The sequence below is a fragment of the Trifolium pratense genome, linkage group LG6 (assembly GCF_020283565.1).
Source record: "Trifolium pratense cultivar HEN17-A07 linkage group LG6, ARS_RC_1.1, whole genome shotgun sequence".
Taxonomy (NCBI): domain Eukaryota; kingdom Viridiplantae; phylum Streptophyta; class Magnoliopsida; order Fabales; family Fabaceae; genus Trifolium; species Trifolium pratense.
The window spans coordinates 18,051,630-18,070,789 of record NC_060064.1 but is presented as its reverse complement, the minus strand read 5'-3'; the positions used below and the strand labels follow the sequence as shown (position 1 = coordinate 18,070,789).

Here is a 19,160-nt window from a genome sequence, read left to right as displayed (position 1 = left end):
TCAATATCCAAAATAGCACTAACAATCGTTACCATCACAACATAATACTATAATACTCAGTCTTATTCACCGAAAAAAAAACTTAAATTATTAATTAAATAAAAAAACACTTAAATGATTAATTTTTGGTCATATTTTGATGCATAAAGATTTTTTTTTTTTGTTGACAATATAGGATATCCTGATTGTCAATAAAACGAAAAAAATTAGATTATTAAACATGCATATAATGTCAGGCGCATGTAATCATGATGATGGTTGACAAAAAATTAGATCACAATTTGCCTTTGTAATTGATATAAATAATTAATAAATATCGTGGACCATATCTTTTAATTAATAAGCTTGATTATTACTAATTTTGAAACACATTAAGTGAGATACTAGTTCATTAATTGCATCTTAAAATGTGCCCTTAGGGCACATGTTAGCGGAACCCAAGTAATAAATATGTTTTTTGAGTATTTAATTTATTTCATCATTATTTTTTATTTTTATTTATTTTTTGGTACAATATTTCATCATTATTATTCGAGTTATTTTTCGTTAAAGAAAAGTCGACGTAACCATTAGCTTAGTGAAGTGACAGTGGCACTAAACATTTCATTTTGGCTTCAAAATAACAAGATGCAACGTTCAGTTCCACCTCACTAACTCCACGGTTACATCAAGATTTTTATAACCAAAAAATATAATTAGAAGATTAACATTGCAGTAAATTAGTTTTTTTGACAACACAGTAAATTAGAAACTTAAAAAACTCATATATTACCAAAAACTTAAAGGACTACTTATCTGTTATCTAAAAAAATTAACAATCTATGCATTACAAAAACAAAACTTAAATGACCTCTAAATATATTTGGCCTAAATACACGGTGTTTTACAAAAGGAACCTTATTATTTTAAGGGTCGTGTTAATCAGTGTTCTCATAGCACTGGTTAAGGAAAAAAAATGTAAAAAAAATTGTATAGAAAATATCATTTTTAAAAGTTTCACTGCATACTTATTTCAAGATTATATTGCTTTTTTTGGTTTTTTAATCGGTGTCCCTATCGTAGGGACTTTGGTTAACATTTTCTTTATTGGGTCATGTTAACTTGTGTCCTTATCGCACATGATAAATTATCCAAATAAAGAAACTTAGTATTAAAAATGTTGATTACACAAGCACAAAAAAAATTGATTTCTTAACATGTGCTCATGAGGCATACAATGGCGGTATCAAGGGTGGGTCACGACCCACCCCCACTCCAAAAAAAATATTTTTTTTATAGGTAAAATATTAGTTCAAATATATTATCAATTTTAAGTGATTTTTTATCCATATTAGTACAAATATCAATATAAATATTAGTTTCAAATTTATTAATGATTATTGTAAGTTACTTGGTACACATATTATTAGTTCAAGTATTAGTTTGTAGTCTATTATTAATGATTTAAGTCACTTGGTATAAGCAAAATATTATTTTAAGTTACACCATTTAATTTTATAATAATCAACTTGATTTTGTTTGGCAAAAAATATCATATAACTGATTGAATTTGTAGTATTGAATAAAGTTAGCAATGAACAAACCTATAAATATGAAATGATATATAAAAAAGACTTTTATTAATATTTTAAATTTTTAAAGTAAGACAATAAAGATAAAATTGGAGTAAACCATAGCTAATATAAATAAGCTATAAGCTCATAAAAAAAATGTTATCATATTTTATCTTCAATATGAGCTTATAAGCTATGAACCATATATATGTTTTAAATTTGATATTGCCAAATAGAGTCTTTGTGTTTTTTACGACTTATATTTTTCTATACAATATATATATTTTTGAAACGGCAAATATATTTATTATTAATAACCGGTCTCTGCACAAGAAGAATAGAGAACGAGAAAAGTGTAACTACAAAACAAATTTGTCGTATATAAGCGGAACACCAATGAAGAAAACCAAAACCGACACCATCTAATAGAGAGGTTCGCATCTAAATGACACTCTTCAGCCTCCAAACCACCAAAGAAGACATCAACACTCTATGCAATATAATTTTGAATTTAATTTTTAGCTTTAAATTTGTTTTTGGTCCCTCTAAATATACCAAATTCAATTTTTATTTCCTATAAAAATTTCCTTCGAACTTTAATCCTCTAAATTTTTAGTTTTCAATTTTAGTCTCTGCTTTGTTTTTAAAGCTTGCGTATCACATTCTAAATGACTTTTTTTTTAAAGCATATATTATTAAGATCTCAACATACAATTAACTTATTAATTTAATTATTTAATCTTTAATTTTTGTTAATTTATATATAACTTCAAATTAAATATTAAATTGTTAAACTAGATATTAAATGGTTATATAATAAACTATTAAAATTTTAAGGTCGTAATAATTGTATGTTTTTTAAACAAAAAAAAAACATTTAGAACATGATACGTGAACTTTTGAAAAAAAAAGCAGAGACTAAAATTAAAAACTGAAAATTTAGAGAGACCAAAGTTCGAAGAATTTTTTTAGAGAGACTAAAAATAAAATTTGGTATATTTAATTTAAAGAAATTAAAAACATATTTAACTTAAAGAGTTTAAAACATATTTAACTATGAATTAAAAAATATATATTTATCCCTAATTTTTATATCATTTTTTAAGTGTCCCACCTGAATATTTTTTTTGCCTCCACAATTGATGGCGTACATGTTAACATTTTTCTATTGTATAGATTAAAAATAAGTGTGTGGTTCTCGTAAACTTAACTCAGTTTATAGAGGCATCACATATACTTATTTCATCCCAAAATATAAGTAAAAGTGAGTCAAATAAACTTAATGTATTTATTTAAAGATTTGGACCAAATACATTCATTTTTATTGACTAACTTTTGTTTATATTTTGATTTTGGTATAGATGAAATATTATACAAGAGTGAGAGTTCGAACCTGGACACTTCATTTATTCACTTCATTTATATTATCACATGTATCATCATCATTGAAGTTAAAAACCCAAATGCATTTTACTTATGTTAGTGGCGGCTTCTTGAGTTTAGGATGAGTCACTACTAAAGCACATGCAAGTGTTCTTTGGTTACGATCAGTAGTTTTCGTCCTCCAAATTGTGAAAAGAAGAATCTTGATTGGAAATTTGGGCGAATAACCAAAACTTTTTACTTTTCATTTCTCAAAACTTAACTATTTGAGTTGTTACATAGTTAAAAGTATTACTCCTCCCGTTATAAAATGAATGCCACTTTAATTAAAAGATGTTTTAAAATGATTATTATTATTCTTTTAATGTAATTTTTTTAGTTTTTTTTTTGGTACATAAATTTTTTAGTTTATGTCATCTAATTATTTATTTTTTTTTTTTTTGAAAGGAGACACATTATATTAATCAAAAAAGAGGGAATTACATTGCCTATTTCTTTTTGGATAATAGGCCAAATACAAGAGGGGAAATTTGAAGTCCAATCCTTATTGGGCTCAACTTCAGCCCACCTAGCCATTTCATGGGCAGCTTGGTTAGCCCTCCTAGGGACCCAATTGATATCAGATCTAGGGTTTGTACTGAGGAATTGTTTGCATCGCCGCACAGCTTGTCCCCAATTTCTTCGAATCTCTCTTTGCTTCCTGACTGCATTAACCACAACTTGTGAGTCGAGTTCGAAAATCACATTTCGTTCCCCCATCTTTTCAATCCACTCTATTGCATCCAATAAACCCCTAGCTTCACCCGTGACAGTATCCATTGCTCCATCGTGAGTCCTAGTCGCAACCCCGACGGTGCTCCCATCCACCCGTCTTAGAACCAACCCCGTCGACCAATGGCCATCACTGCTTAGGTGAGCATCCACATTGATCTTGAGGGTACCCCTAAGCGGTGGACTCCAGCTGATGTCGTTGCTGCAACTTTTTGTTCTCACCTGGGGCTCGTGGATTTCCTGTTCAAAGCCATGAAGTTGGTATTCTTGAAGCTGCTTGGTGGCTATGGAGCTGATCTCTTGAGGTGGTAAGAGTTTCTCCTGAAAGACAAGCATATTTCTCGCATACCATATACCATATATGATAGCTGTAATTTGTTCTATGCATTCCTTGTTTGTATTGTTAATCATGTATCTGATCCAGTCATAGACATCAGTGATCTGATTTTGCCCTAGATTTAGGTTTAAGGATGAGGCAAACCAGACTTGTTTCGTCCATTCACAATCTAAAAACACATGGTTGGTAGTTTCTAGACAATTAGTGCAACGAGGGCAAAGGGGGTCACATCTGACACCCCTTTTGAACAAATTGTTCTTAACAGGTAGGGCATTCTTTAGGACTCTCCATAGGAGATGAGTGTGCTTGGGGGGCACATTTAGTTTCCAGATAGCTTTCCATAAGTCCTGAGAGTTGTTTGAGGTAGTTGCATTTAGTGTATGGCTCCATTCCATGATGGAATGATAGCCTGACTTAACAGAGTAGATGCCATCTTGAGTGTTGTCCCAAGTGAGAGTATCAGGTTGAGCTTTGTCCATAATTGGAATTTTAAGAATCATCTGAGCTTCATATGGTTGAAAGATTTGATTGATGATATCCTCCTTCCAAGCATTGTTGTTGGTATCCATGAGTTCCTGAACTTTAGTGAGGTTCAAGTTGTTTGGTTTTGGGTTGCAATTGTAGGTGGAGCTAGCCTGTTGTATCCAGTTGTCCTCCCAAATATTAGTGTTTTGGCCAGATCCTATAGTCCAATAGCTGCCTCTTTTGATGATCCAATTGGTTTGGATAATACTCCTCCAAGTATAGCTCATATTTTTGGAGTATTTTGCATGAAGTAAGTCTTCCTTAGGATAATACTTAGCCTTTAAAACTTGGGCTACAAGAGAGGTAGGGTTGGTAATGAGTCTCCAACTTTGTTTTGCTAAAAGGGCCTCATTAAAGGCTCTTAAGTCTCTGAATCCTAGACCACCATTATTTTTCTGAGTGCAGATGTTTGACCATTTTACCTAGTGCATTTTCCTGTGGTCAGTGGTGCTACCCCACCAGAAGTTGCATATCATCTTTTCTAGTTGGTCACATATCCCTTTAGGAATAAGGAAGCAACTCATAAGGTAGGTAGGGATAGCCTGAGCCACTGCTTTGATTAGGGTACTTCTGCCAGCAAAAGACAAGTTCTTTTCCTTCCAGCCTTTGAGCTTCTGCCATATTTTTTCCATACACAATAGGCATGCCTAGATACTTAGAAAAATGCTCAGGAGTCTTCATAGGAAGAATAGTAGTAACATCCTTCTTAGTTTCTGTAGTGACCCTTTTACTGAAAACCATTTCTGATTTAGCCAAGTTAACAAGTTGGCCTGAGGCATTCTGATATACTTGAATGATGTTATTAATGGTTGACACCTCCTTTTTGTTAGCCCTGCAAAAAATTAAGCTGTCATCAGCAAAGAAAAGGTGGCTGACCTCAGGTGCTCCTTGGGATATCTTAATTCCATGGATAAGATTTTCCTGTTGGGCTTTAGAAATTAAGCCAGATAAAACATCAGCACAAATAATAAAGAGATAGGGTGAGAGGGGGTCTCCCTGTCTGAGGCCTCTTTGGGGATAGAACTGTCTTGAGGGGTAGCCATTGATGATGATAGAAAACTTCACTGTGGTGACACATTTCATAATTGTGTGAACCAGAGAGGTTGGAAAGCCCATAGTAGTCAGAGTAGTCCTGAGAAAATCCCATTCCACTCTATCATAAGCCTTAGCCATATCAGTTTTTATGCCCACATAGCCAGATTTCCTGTTGGTTTGGGCAAGATAGTGAAAAACTTCAGAGGCAATAAGGGTGTTGTCAGTAATGAGTCTGCCTTTTATGAAGGCACTTTGATTTGGGCTGATAATATCTGGGAGAATGGATTTGAGCCTGTTGGCTATGGTTTTTGTTATGATCTTGAGGGTGACATTGCAGAGGGATATGGGTCTATAGTCACTGGAGAGTTGGGGTTGTTTGTTTTGGGGATGAGACAGATGTGGGTGGTGTTCAGATGGTTGGGGTCCCCATTGTCATTAAGTACATTAAGAGCCATATCAGTCACCTCTCTACCAATAACCTCCCAATGAGTATGGTAAAAGATGGCTGGAAGACCGTCAGGGCCAGGAGCTGCCAGCGCTTTCATATCCTTGATAGCTTGAAAAACCTCCTCCTTAGAGAAATTTTTGCTTAACTCCTGTTGCATGGTAGGGTTCACTTTCCCACTTATGACCTGTACAGTATCAGCAATGTTGTGGGTGTTCTGTTTAGTGAAAAGGGTCTTGAAGTGGTCTACTAACACCTTTTCAATGCCCTCATCATCAGTGTGGGTATGGCCTTGGGTATCAGTGATTTTTTCAATCTTGTTCTTGCTTCTTCTAATGTTTGCCTTCATGTGAAAGAATTTGGTGTTCTTGTCTCCATGTTTGAGCCATAGTTCTCTGGATCTCTGTTTCCACCATGTTTCTTCACAATCTAAAATTTTGTCTAGCTCATGTTCCTTATTCTTGATTTGGATAGCAATATCATGAGTGTTATGTTGATCATTGAGCATCTGTAACTCATTTTGCAGGTGTTTAATTCTTCTGGGAATGACCCCAAAGACATGTTTGCCCCAATTATGAAGAGTTGATAAGGTGCTAGTAAGTTTGCTGGCTGTATTGCCTCTACATGACTGCCAGGTATCCTTGACAACTTGGTAATGATAGGGATCCCTAGTCCATATTTGTTCATATCTGATAGGTTTAGCTCCTTTAGTTCTAGCTGTTTGCCCTGTATTAGAACTAAAATCAAGTAAAATAGGCATGTGATCAGACTTATATCTTAACAGATGATAGTTACAGAAGTTAGGGTAAAGGGATTTCCAAGCTGGGTTTGCTAGAAATCTGTCAAGTCTAGCTTTAATCAAGTGTTGATCTTGTTGTTTATTAGACCAAGTAAAAATATCTCCTTTGTAGCCAAGGTCCTGCAAGTCACACAAAGTTAGAGTAGATCTAAAAAGGGTGGTGATATTGTTATCAATGGGATTACCCCCATATTTCTCATTATCACTGATAATAAGATTCAAATCACCAAACAGAAGCCAATTAGTATTAAAGCTGACATTCTGGAGGGTCTTAAGGAGATCACAAGTGAGATTCTTGTGCTGGTGTTGGGGGTAGCCATATAAACCTGTGGCTCTCCACTGCATAGAATTAGATTGGTTAGTAACAAGCATATCAATATAGTTGAAATATACACGTTATTCCCAAAAAAAAATATACGAATAATTAGTATGATTAGTTTAGTAAAAATAGGCAAAATGCATTTATAGATTTTTTTTTTGTTGACAAAAGTGTCTATAGATCTTTTAAGTTTTACGTTTGTAACAAATAAGTCCTTTAAATTTTTAAAGTTACAAATAGATCATTTAAGTTTTACGTAAAAATATGAGTAGCAAGAATACCAACTTTAGAAAGCTTTTCTCTAGGATGGAGCTCTGGTGATTTCAATTGCACTATTGCAATCCCTAATCAAAATTTGGGGTTGTAATTTCAGACTGTCGAGTTACGTCTTCCGCCAGCATTCACTGGGTTGAGTCTTCCGATGCCTTCCTTTTCCTTCTGAAGTGGCTCGATTGCTTTAAGATCGACGGAGGGTTGTGTCTTGTCGTCACCGACATTACACGATAACACACAACCATTCCTTCTTCAAGGTTAGTTTAAAAAATAGCAATTGAGCGATCTGTTATGGTTTCTTCTTTATGCTTCGTTGTGTTTTTCACTCTGGATTGTTTGTACTTGTTGTGTTTATATTGGAATTGCGGTGTTTTCTGCTGCTCAAAACTGTTTTGCTACAAACTGTAGCTACAGTACTACGACAACAATTCAGCACCCCACTACTTTCCTCTCATGGATCCTTTTCTCCTTGACCCTTCTCAAACCACCATGGTTAACAAAAACAACTTAAGCTCAACGGCGAAGTTGTTTGCTAGAGTGGTTAGTAATGTTTTCGACATTCCGGTTAGCCAACTTCCTCAGCCTTGATACTGCTAGAGTCTGGCACAGGCATGTGAGCATTGGCACGACCATGATAGAGGATTCAAGCGTGATCTTCTCAACTTTTGGGGTCTGTCACGATCGTGTGAGCATTGGCACGACCGTGACGAGCTTTAGTGATCTCTTACGTTTCTACTATTTGCATTAGTTAATCCTTTCCGCCAATTTTCCACTAACTTTATTTGAACTATACACGTGTCCAAGTATCCACATGTATGTCCACGTATGCAAACCGTTTACCACATGCGACAAAACTTATGGAAAGGACTAACTAACGCAAACGGTGGAAACGTAACCAAATTGGTATTTTTTAAACGTAATGGACCAAGTTGAAACCTAAAATAAACGTACGTGACCAAATGTGTAGTTAAACCAATGTTATATTCTAAAATCATTAAATTAGTAATAAATTTTAAGATAACGGAAAATAAATTTCTTAAATAATGGCTTTAAAGTTTTTTGACATAAAACAACGGTTTATTTATGCGAAGATGGATTAAAGTGTATATTTTAACATACGAGGGGAGGAAAGTGTAATTCAACCTTCTTTCAAGGGAGGGGAGTGTAATTTACTCTTATAAGTATTTAAAATTTTGAATTTTACTTCATTTAAAAAATTTCAACAAGTTTTGGTTCCTCAATTTTTTTCGACTTTTGGTCCATTCTTTTAAGTCGACTCATGTGTATTTTTCACATATTTAAATAAATCCTTTTTTTCATCTTTTATAATATTCTAAGAATCTCAACTACAAATATTTAGAATTTTTTAACAAGAGATGACTTAAATATGAATAATTTTTAGTCAAAAACTTAAAAAATCATATTTAATTCATTTATTATTTTGTTTGAACAAGCCAGAATGAGATTAATTCATTCATTATTAAAAAATTCTAAACTTTTATATTTATATAATGTACTAAATATAACTGTAAAAATAATTCAAAATTTTAAAGGATAATACATATATGTTTTATTGGTAGATGAAAGAGAAACAAAAAGGAGAAAAAAAAAGGAAAAAGAAACAGTAACAGCATACTAGAAAAAATAAAGCTAGATCCTTGCAAACATAACCCGTGCCGCGTCCGCTTGAAGGAGGGGGATAGCTGCGGGTGGGGGTTCTCTAAACTCAGTCCATGCGTCTGTGCCTGATGCACCTGCCTTTGCTAGAAGATCTGCAACGGCGTTGGCTTCTCTTTTAGTATGCTTGAAGCCAATGCTCCAGTTCCTCTTCACCAGGTCTCTGATGTTGGTTAAAATTGATGCATAGTGATGTCAGGGGTTTACATCTCTTCCAATAAGTTGAATAGAGAGAGTTGAATCAGAATAGCAAACTATATTTCTGTATCCTTGGTCCCAAGCCACCTTCAAACCATGATAAATAGCAAGTAGTTCTACATGAAGGATTGTAGAAATTCCAATAGTCCCCGCAAATCCATAGATCCATTTACCATTTGAGTGTCTCAAAACTCCACCAAAACCTGATGGCCCTGGGTTCCCTAAGCTGCTCCCGTCAACATTGATGATAACGGCAGTTCCTTCCTCTGGATGCCACGATACCCACTGCTCAGTAATCACGTCTGTTGATTGATGACCAAATACTTTGGAGTTGATACTTGCAGAGTTATAAATCTGAATTTTCACCGCAGCGGCGGGGGTAATCTCGTTGGCCAAACACAATTTGTTCCTTGCTCTCCAAATCCACCAACAAGCCGCCATAAACATCTGCTTATTACCACTAGTTGTGCCTCTTCGGATCCAAGTAACGATATTTTGTTCCATGAAAAAGTTAATATTCTCAAAACCGATGGACAACCATATCTTTCTCGAGAAGGGACAATCCCTAAGACAGTGTAAAATGCTTTCTGGGCAAGTAGTGCATCGGGGACAAATATCATAGTTTAACATACCTCGCTTGTGCAACATTGTTCTTGTGGGGAGAGAATTATGACAAGCTGTCCAACAAAAGAATTTAAATTTTTCTGGTGCTGGAATCCTCCAAAGCCACTTCCAAGACGATAACTCATCAATCTCGGCCATTGAGTTTGATTTTTTGACCCAAGAATATCCTGCTTTCGCTGAATAAATACCATCCAAATTTCCCTTCCAAGTATAACCATCAGGAATGTTCTCATGTAGGCAAACAGAAATTTTTGAGATAGCCTCCAAGATATTTATGTTGACATAAAAGCAGATATCAAAAGTCGTCACAAAATAAATTTGAGGACCAAAATTGATTAAAGTTTTCTAAAGAGACAAAAAGAAAAAAAAATAAAATTTAGAGACCAAAAAACTTATTTAATCATGGCCAACATTGACTACTTCAGTGGTATTGGTCTTTTAGTTTATCACCAATCATATTCTCGGTTAGTGCAGATTTTAGAAGATGATATTATAAGTGTGTCTTACTCTCGTTGAGTAGTATTGTAATTTCTGTTTTTTGAGCTTTCGTCCCGTTTTTCATTGTTGCGTAAACCAAATATCTTTTGTGTGTAACTGTAGAGATTAATCTCTCGAGTCTTGTGAGATTCAAATGGAAGGTAAACTCTCAATAAGAGTTTTAAACGTTACTTGTTCCGCCAAGCTAGCCCTATAAACCTAATTTTTTTTTGCCGCTCTTTTTAATGCAGCTTTATATTAAAAAAAATACAAATTTGTCAAACATGAGAATCGAACCTACCACCCTTGCTTACAACAAAATCTTTTAACCACTAAAACATTTGCTTCAATTGTGATTAATGTTAGGAAATCTCATCTTTTAACCCTCTTAATTAACCACACTAGACCTAATAAGAAATTACTATTAAAAATAAAGATTAATAATATATATAGTAACGTTACTATAATAGATACTATTTGTATATATTATTATAATATATAGATTAATAATATATAGTAATGTTACACGTTGATATATATACATACACTATTAGAATCGATGAGAAATCACAAGAGTTATTTTTTTAACCGGATATATTAATTCTTACTATATATTATTAATTCTTAATATCTCTTATATTCTAAGTTTGTTCCGAAATGCTAACCCTAAACCTTATTTTTTTTCCTCTCTTTTTACTATTGTTTTATATTAAAAAAAATACAAATTTGTCTAACATGGGAATCGAACCTGTCTCCATTGCATACAATAAAATCTTTCAACCACTAAAACATGTTTTTTAATTGTGATTAACGTTAGGAATCTCATCTCCCAACCCTCACATATATGACATAAATTTATTTCACATCATTATCATTTTTTCCCTCTTTTATTGAGTGACCCATATTCTTAATTTTGTTATCAATTAACTTTAATCTATGCGTATCAATTAATGTTTGGTTGCTAATTTTTTTTTTTATTTGCGTCTATAATAAGCTAGCTCACATTCTTAATTTTGCTATCAATTAATCTTAATATATGCGTATCAATCAATGTTTGGTTGCTAATTTTTTTTTATTTGCACCTATAATAAGCCAACCCACATTCTTAATTTATGCGTGTCAATCAACGTTTGCCTTCTAAAAAAACTGTTTTGCGCCTATAATAAGCATAATTTTTGCACCGCACATGTTGGAAAATTTTACTAATTCTTAGTTAACTAATCTTCGTCAATTAAAGGAAAATTTGTTTATTAGTTTTGTATTTTTTTTTATAATATTTTTTTCAACCCGTTACCTAATTTTCAACCCTAATTCTTTGGGACACCTTTCATTTTTCACATTAAACTAAATAAATTTTTACTAGAAACTTCCACTATTTAATTTCATTCCAAATATTACAAATATACAATTCCAAAATAAATTTTAAAATATACAAATAAAATTTTCAACATGGTATATAAGAAAATATTTCGTAATATAACATAATTTAAGGGTTCTTAAATGGGTATTGCTAACGAGTGCCCCCGGGGCACTCTTTAAGCCTTCTATTAAAAGAAACTTTTTATTCAAAAAATTAAACACTTCAATTTCCAATGCGTTGACTTTACGCATTTCCATAAAAATTCTATAAAAAACTTACTATTTAAGGACTTAAAGAGTGTCCCGGAGGCACTATTTAGCATTTGCCTTCTTAAATATCTTAGAATCCTTTGTATAAAGGCAAATTGAGAAGAACGTGTATTGGAGCCATTGAGAGCGACGTATAATTATAATTATTTCTTTTAATGGCCGAGTGACATATAAATTGACAAAGAGAGTATTTCCAAATTTGATTCTGTATTTTGAAAAGGATGGCCTAATAATACATATTTTCCTTATAATACCAAAATAGTCCTTTCTTATTCAACTGAACAAAATATATTGGGTAAAAAAAAATCTGTTTCTTTATTTGTTCATTAAAGAAAAAAGAAATCTGGTTTTTTAATACTAAAAGTTAAAAAGGGGGTCATGCTAGTAAAAACTGAAAGGACCCTGCCTAAATAATTTCATTCCTAAATACACACTAGCCCCTATCTAGGAGCATGAAATATCTGCATGAAGTCCACATGACATAACTGCCCTTGTATGTGTAGCTGGCCAATTCCTCTTCTAGTAATAATAAGAAAATATTAAATAATTTACTAATAAAGTATTAACAAAATATTAAATAATTTTCCTTCAAAAAAAATAATTAAATAATTTACTAATAAATAAACCTTAAATTAAAAAATTTCTTCGGAAAATTATTAAATTAAACACATTTACTATGGTTTCAACACGAGACCACATAATTATATGCACGAGAATTTCTAATGGTAATTGTCATTTTTTCTGCATGTAGACTCTACAGGTCCTTTAAATTTTGTGTTTGTAATAAATAGATTTTTTAATTTTTTTTAAATAATAAATAAGTTTTTAAAGTTTTTAATTTATTGCACTGTTATTCTAAGTTATTCTTCATTATAAAAATGCTGAAGTAATTTAGTGAGGTGGTAGTGAACACTACATTTTAACTTCAAAATAAAAAAAATAACTTTTGTGCAAGTTAACGATTATGTTACTGTTTTTGTAACGGACGCTAGAAGGGTAACAATGCAATAAATTAAAAACTTAAAGACCTATTTGGTACCTAAAAAATTTAAAGACCTATTTATTATTTAAATTTTTTAAGAACTTATCGGTTACATACGTGAAAGTTAAAGATCTTTGATTCCATTATGCAAGATAAAACTTCCAAATTTTGATCCTTTAAGATCCTTCCCATGCATAAAGAGAGACTGTACAAAAACTTAAACACTTTTCCATTTTTTCTAATTAAAATATTAAATTGCGAGTCTTCTCCTCATTCAAACAGAATACGAAAGACTTTTTCAACAAGAAAATCAAAATATCTAATATTTTCCTATTTATGCATAGAAAATCTCTGATCTTTTTGAGAAAAAAAAAATCTCTACTTAACTTCAAAGATGTTTTGAACAGAAAAAATCTCTAAAACTTTACAGATTTAATCAGGTTAAACTCAATGTTTCAATCGCAGTTCCTGATAATATTGCTTTGTACTGTAGTTATCAACTCAATTACTTCATCCGTCCTAATATAAGATCTCTTTCACCGAAGCACAAAAATTAAGAAAAATTGTTTTTGCATTAAATCTGTTAATAATAAACATTTTGTTTCCAAAATTATCTTTCAACTATTAAGATATAGAAATAATGGTCTCTTTATTACTCTTCATTTAATTAGGGGTTTTTTGTGAAAAATTTAATTAATGCACATTGAACTTCAAAAATATTCTTACAAAATGGAACAACAAAATTTTGAAAAGAGCATTTCAAAAAAAAAAAAAAAAATTTGAAAAGAGATCTTATATACTACCTTCGTCCCTAATTATAGGATCCTGTTTAATTTAAAAAAAAATTATAAGACCCTGTTTGACCACACGTACGCCAATGCACAATTTTGATCACTAATATTTTTAACTATCTATTAGTAAAAATTATAAAAATTGAATATTTTGAAAATACTGATCAAAACAAATTGAACATATCTTATATGTTAATATTTATATTTATATATTATTAAAAAAGTATGTTCAAAATAAAATAGATAATAGTACATTTTTATGAAACATGGTCTTATAATTAGGGTCGGAGGTAGTATTAAGACCGAGGGAGTATATTTATAAGTTAAAAATATCTAGTACTTATTACTGAATTGGATTCATAGTAGTCAGTCATGGTGCAGTCAGGCTGCAGTCAGTTACTCTGAACCGTTTGATGAAAATCGGACGACTCAAATCTTAGTGCAGATTTAGTTTTATAAAATATAAATATTTTAACTTTAAACTCTGAACCATCCGATTATAATCAAACGGCTGTGATTTACCAACTGCATGCCGCCATAGTCATTGACCGCATCCGATCAATATCCATTTCTATCCTACAATTAATTCCACCTTTGCGTAGAATCAGCATTACACATAAACACATTCACAGTACAGCACACCATAAATTCTATGGTAAGAAACGCACAAACCCACGCACGCTCCATTCTCTCTCCTTACTTTCTCTCTCTAAATTTTCCATGCATAAAAATATGCCTCATTAGGACTATTAAACCAAGTTTCCATTTTGTGCCACCACTAAACTCTCTCTTCTTCTTCTTCTTTGCTTAAAGTCAACATGCAAATTTTTTAGCCTAAAATGCTTCTCATTATTTGAGCAACTTTTGAGTTTCAAAAATATAATCTTTCTATTGAATTGGATTCTGGGTTTGTTCCAAAATCCAATTTTTTCATTTGGGTTGGTTCCAAATTTAAAGAAAAATAAGGGGTTAGTGAATGGTAATGAAGGAAGAACAGGGTCGTAGTTTGTTTGGAATTTCACTCTCTGACAGACCCAGATGGCAACAATTCCTCATTTGTTCATCTGGATTCTTCTTTGGATATCTTGTTAATGGTATCTGCGAGGTATACATGTTCTGTTGTCTTTTTTGTTTTCTTGAATTCTTTTCTGTTTTGTTTATGTAATCTTTGTTGTTTACAATTTTTTTCAATTGAATTGTGCTTCAATATAGACAAATAAAAAAATAAACACAATTTTTGTGTTTTTTTATTTGTTTGTTTGTGTAGAAAGGGGTTAAGTTGAATTTTGTTTTGATTGATTTTGATAAATTTCTTCAATATTTTTTCCCTTTTTATTCTTTCATACTCAGTAGCTTAATGTTAATTTTCCAGGATTAGAACTATAGTTTGTATAATCTCCATGGTTTCTTGTATGAAACTTATACTTCAAATTTTTCATTGTTTTTTCTTCTAATCTTAATAGATTTTGTTTGATATATATGATGATATGAATTCATTTTTTTGGATTTAACCCTTCGGTTCCGAGGGGAAGGATTCTGTTAATCCGGAATTCGGCCTGTAGACAAGTAAAGTCTGGCTGGCCAGCCAATAATGATTGTTTTAGTTGGACATTGAATTCTGGATTAATGTGAAGTTATTAATCTGTTATTTGGTATTAATTGTTTTCTCATTTGCTTGATTTTCAGGAATATGTGTATAACAGGCTCCATTTCAGGTGAATTTCATAACCTGTTACTGTTTAATTTGTTACTAGTTTTTAGCTTTCAACTACTTAAACAAATGATTGATTTTTTATCGGGAGGGGGCTGAAACCACTTGATACCAGTAGTGACCCCGGAACCAGATTAAACTGGTGGTGAAAGCCAAAAAAAAAAATGATTGATTTTTTATTTTGGTTTTCTTGTTTCAGCTATGGTTGGTACTTCACATTTATTCAAGGATTTGTTTACCTCTTTCTGATTTACCTCCAAGGTTTCACAAGCAAGCAAATGGTGAACCCATGGAAAACTTATGTGAAGCTTTCTGCTGTACTTATGGGTTCACATGGCCTAACAAAGGGATCTTTGGCTTTTCTTAATTACCCTGCACAAATTATGTTTAAATCCACTAAGGTAACTTAAAAAAGCACAATAGTGCATAGACAAAAGAAAGCACCTACCTTTACTTTACCCATTTTTGAAGGATACTGTTTTCAATCGGTTATATTAATTTGAAAGACATGGAATCACACGGTTCACTTTTTGTGCTTACGTCAATTTTTGAACAATATTGTTAATCTCCGATTGCAGAAAAAGCAGTTTTCTAAAATTCCGCTACACCGTGAAGCACGGACACTCCTTAGATTAGGCGTGTCCCGGTGTCGGACACGCGTCGGTGTCGGACACTGACACGACACTGACACTTATGATTACATTGAATTATGTCATATTCTTAAATTATTATCGGTGTCGACGTGTCGGTGACCGCGTCGTGTCCGGTGTCTGTGTCCGTGCTTCATAAACACTATAGCACCACTATATCTGCAGTTTAACACATGGTGGTTAAATAGTGGCATAGATTGCATAGAAGAATCGAACATACTGTTTTGTTCCACGATACGCTATTTAACACAAAATATTGTGAAATAGCAGCTATATCATTGTTGCATAGGAATTTGAACAAACTGCTATTTTCTACAATCTGCAATTGACAACACTTTATACTAAATTGCATGTCGCAAAACAATATCCGTTTCTCCAAATTCTGTTATCCTAAAACCACTATTTCACAACTTATAATTGAATTTAGCAAACTTATAATTGAAAATTTCAAACTATTTGACACTTGTTAAGTCATAAGTGAACATTGAATAATCCAATATAATCGAACAATTTTTTGATGCAATAGGTTCTGCCAGTGATGATAATGGGTGCCTTTATTCCTGGTCTGAGAAGGAAGTATCCAATTCATGAATATCTATCTGCAGTACTCTTGGTAGTTGGATTGATCTTATTCACGCTAGCAGATGCACATACATCACCTAATTTCAGTGTTGTTGGTGTTGTTATGATAACTGGTGCTTTGGTTATGGATTCTTTTCTTGGAAATCTTCAAGAAGCAATCTTTACTATGAATCCTGATACCACACAGGTGATTTTCAATTACTTCCTATTCATCTGTTTGCTTTTCCATACCAAATTTCCGATCGTTTACATCATTAGAAAATTTTGATATAAAATGCATGTTTAGGGAATAAAGTTCTGTTTGGATTGACTTTTTCAATCTTATCTACTGATATAAAAGTACTTGTGAGACCGTTTGAAAAAACTTATAAGTTGTTTTGTCTTATTTCTATAAGTTACAAGTTAACTTATGAAAACAAGTTATAACATATAAGACAAACACACATCATTTTATCTTTTGTTAGAGAAATAACTTATACATAAGCACACGTGCTTATGCTAAACGAAAGCATCTAAATTTAACAAAGTTGTTTATCCAAAACAAGGCCTACATTAAAATTGTGACACTTTTTTGTTGTTAACACAGATGGAGATGCTCTTTTGTTCTACAGTAGTGGGATTACCTTTCTTAATCCCACCTATGCTTTTTACAGGAGAATTATTCAAAGCATGGACTTCATGTTCACAGGTAAATTTGGAATAAACAGCTCCTTTTTTTTCTTTCTTTTTTCTTTCTACACTTTTTCTTATCAATAGAATCACACTTTTCTTGTCCTTGCAGCATCCCTATGTGTATGGTGTATTAGTCTTTGAAGCAATGGCTACATTTATAGGTCAAGTTTCTGTCCTCTCTCTCATTGCCCTTTTTGGTGCTGCCACTACAGCCATGGTAAATTACTATCACAAGCTATTCCTCATCTCAATATGTCAGTTTGGACCATTGTTTGTAGTACTGTCCCTAACATTAATATGAAAAAACAAGTACCTTGTGCATCATAAATGCTATTAAATGACCATCATAAACACACTTTTATTCCTCATTTCAATATGTCCTGTCCCTCATTGACCTTGTGCATCTTTATTAAATACTTGAATTTGAATTGCCCTGATAACTCTGAGCTCGGCCGAGAAGTAAATAAAGTTTGTCCAAATATTGTTTTAGTCATGGATTAAACTTTGGTTCTCGATTCAATCATAACTGAAGTTGTTAATTCGATACAATGAGATGAAAATCTTAAAAATTAATTTGTCATACCACCATATTTTTATTTTATTTTTTGGCTTCAAATAGCCTAATGGCGAAACTCACACACAGACACACACACACACTAAGACTATGTTTGGATTGGTGGTACAAAATGGAATGGAGCGGAATGGAACATAATGGAATGGAGTGGAACGGAGCGGAATGGAGTAAAGATATTATTCCATTGTTTGGATATATTTTATAAATATTCATTCCATTGCATACACCCCAATTTGGAGGGAAAAGAAAATTAGAAGATTGGATGATATAGGATGGAATGAGTTCCATTGTGTTCCATTCCACTCCATTTATTTTTTGTAAATCCAAACAATGGAACTTAGTTAGTTACCACTTCATTCCATTCCATTCCATCCTTTACCACCAATCCAAACATAGCCTAAGTGCTGAGAAATGGAGAGTTGTCGGTTCAAACCTGTGCCCTTTACTATCTGAGTTATGCTTACGGAACGTATGAGCACTGTATATGAGATGAAATTTCAATTCTTGTCACATAATGTATGTAATATTAACTTATTTCAATTCATTGATTTCTTCAATGACAGATAACAACAGCAAGAAAGGCAGTGACATTGCTACTATCATACTTGATATTTACAAAACCATTAACAGAACAACATGGGAGTGGACTAATACTCATAGCTATGGGTATCACATTGAAGATGTTGCCTGAAAACAAACCTATAATCACTAAGAGAGCCTTAAATTCATCTCCAAAAACCAATACTGCAAAATCTACTACTGCTGATGAAGAGTTGGGGGAACTGCAGGATTCTGTAGGTGAAGATGATGAAAGGAGGCCCTTGGTCTAGCTAGCTTAAATGTTGTCAATGCAATTTTTTTTTTATTTATTTATTTTATTTTTCTGTCATTATTTTAAATTTCATATTTTCTTTCTCATTTTTATATCATGTTAAAGGAAAAAGAAAATAAGTGTAATTTGATGTTCAATATACAAATTTTTATTGAATGCCTTTTAGATAAAAAAATTTACTTTATCCACAGCTTAAATATAAGTACACTTTTTCCTATGTGCTCTTTAATGGACAATAATTGAGCTTGTTCCTTCAAAAGCAAACTTTGAATAGGATTTAAGCATGTTGAGAACATCACAAAAATTTATCAAGATAACAAA

The 19,160-nt window shown here is 32.4% G+C and overlaps 1 protein-coding gene across 1 annotated transcript; it reads left to right on the top strand.

The window, feature by feature from the left end:
- Positions 1-14,432: 14,432 nt before the first annotated feature.
- LOC123892428 (UDP-galactose/UDP-glucose transporter 2-like) lies at positions 14,433-19,056 on the top strand. Its single transcript, XM_045942209.1, has 7 exons — positions 14,433-14,923; positions 15,505-15,533; positions 15,729-15,930; positions 16,706-16,948; positions 17,348-17,449; positions 17,543-17,650; positions 18,571-19,056. Exons 1-7 carry the CDS (start codon positions 14,795-14,797, stop codon positions 18,835-18,837), a joined length of 1,080 nt encoding a protein of 359 aa, XP_045798165.1. The 5' UTR covers positions 14,433-14,794; the 3' UTR covers positions 18,838-19,056.
- The last annotated feature ends 104 nt before the right edge of the window (positions 19,057-19,160 follow it).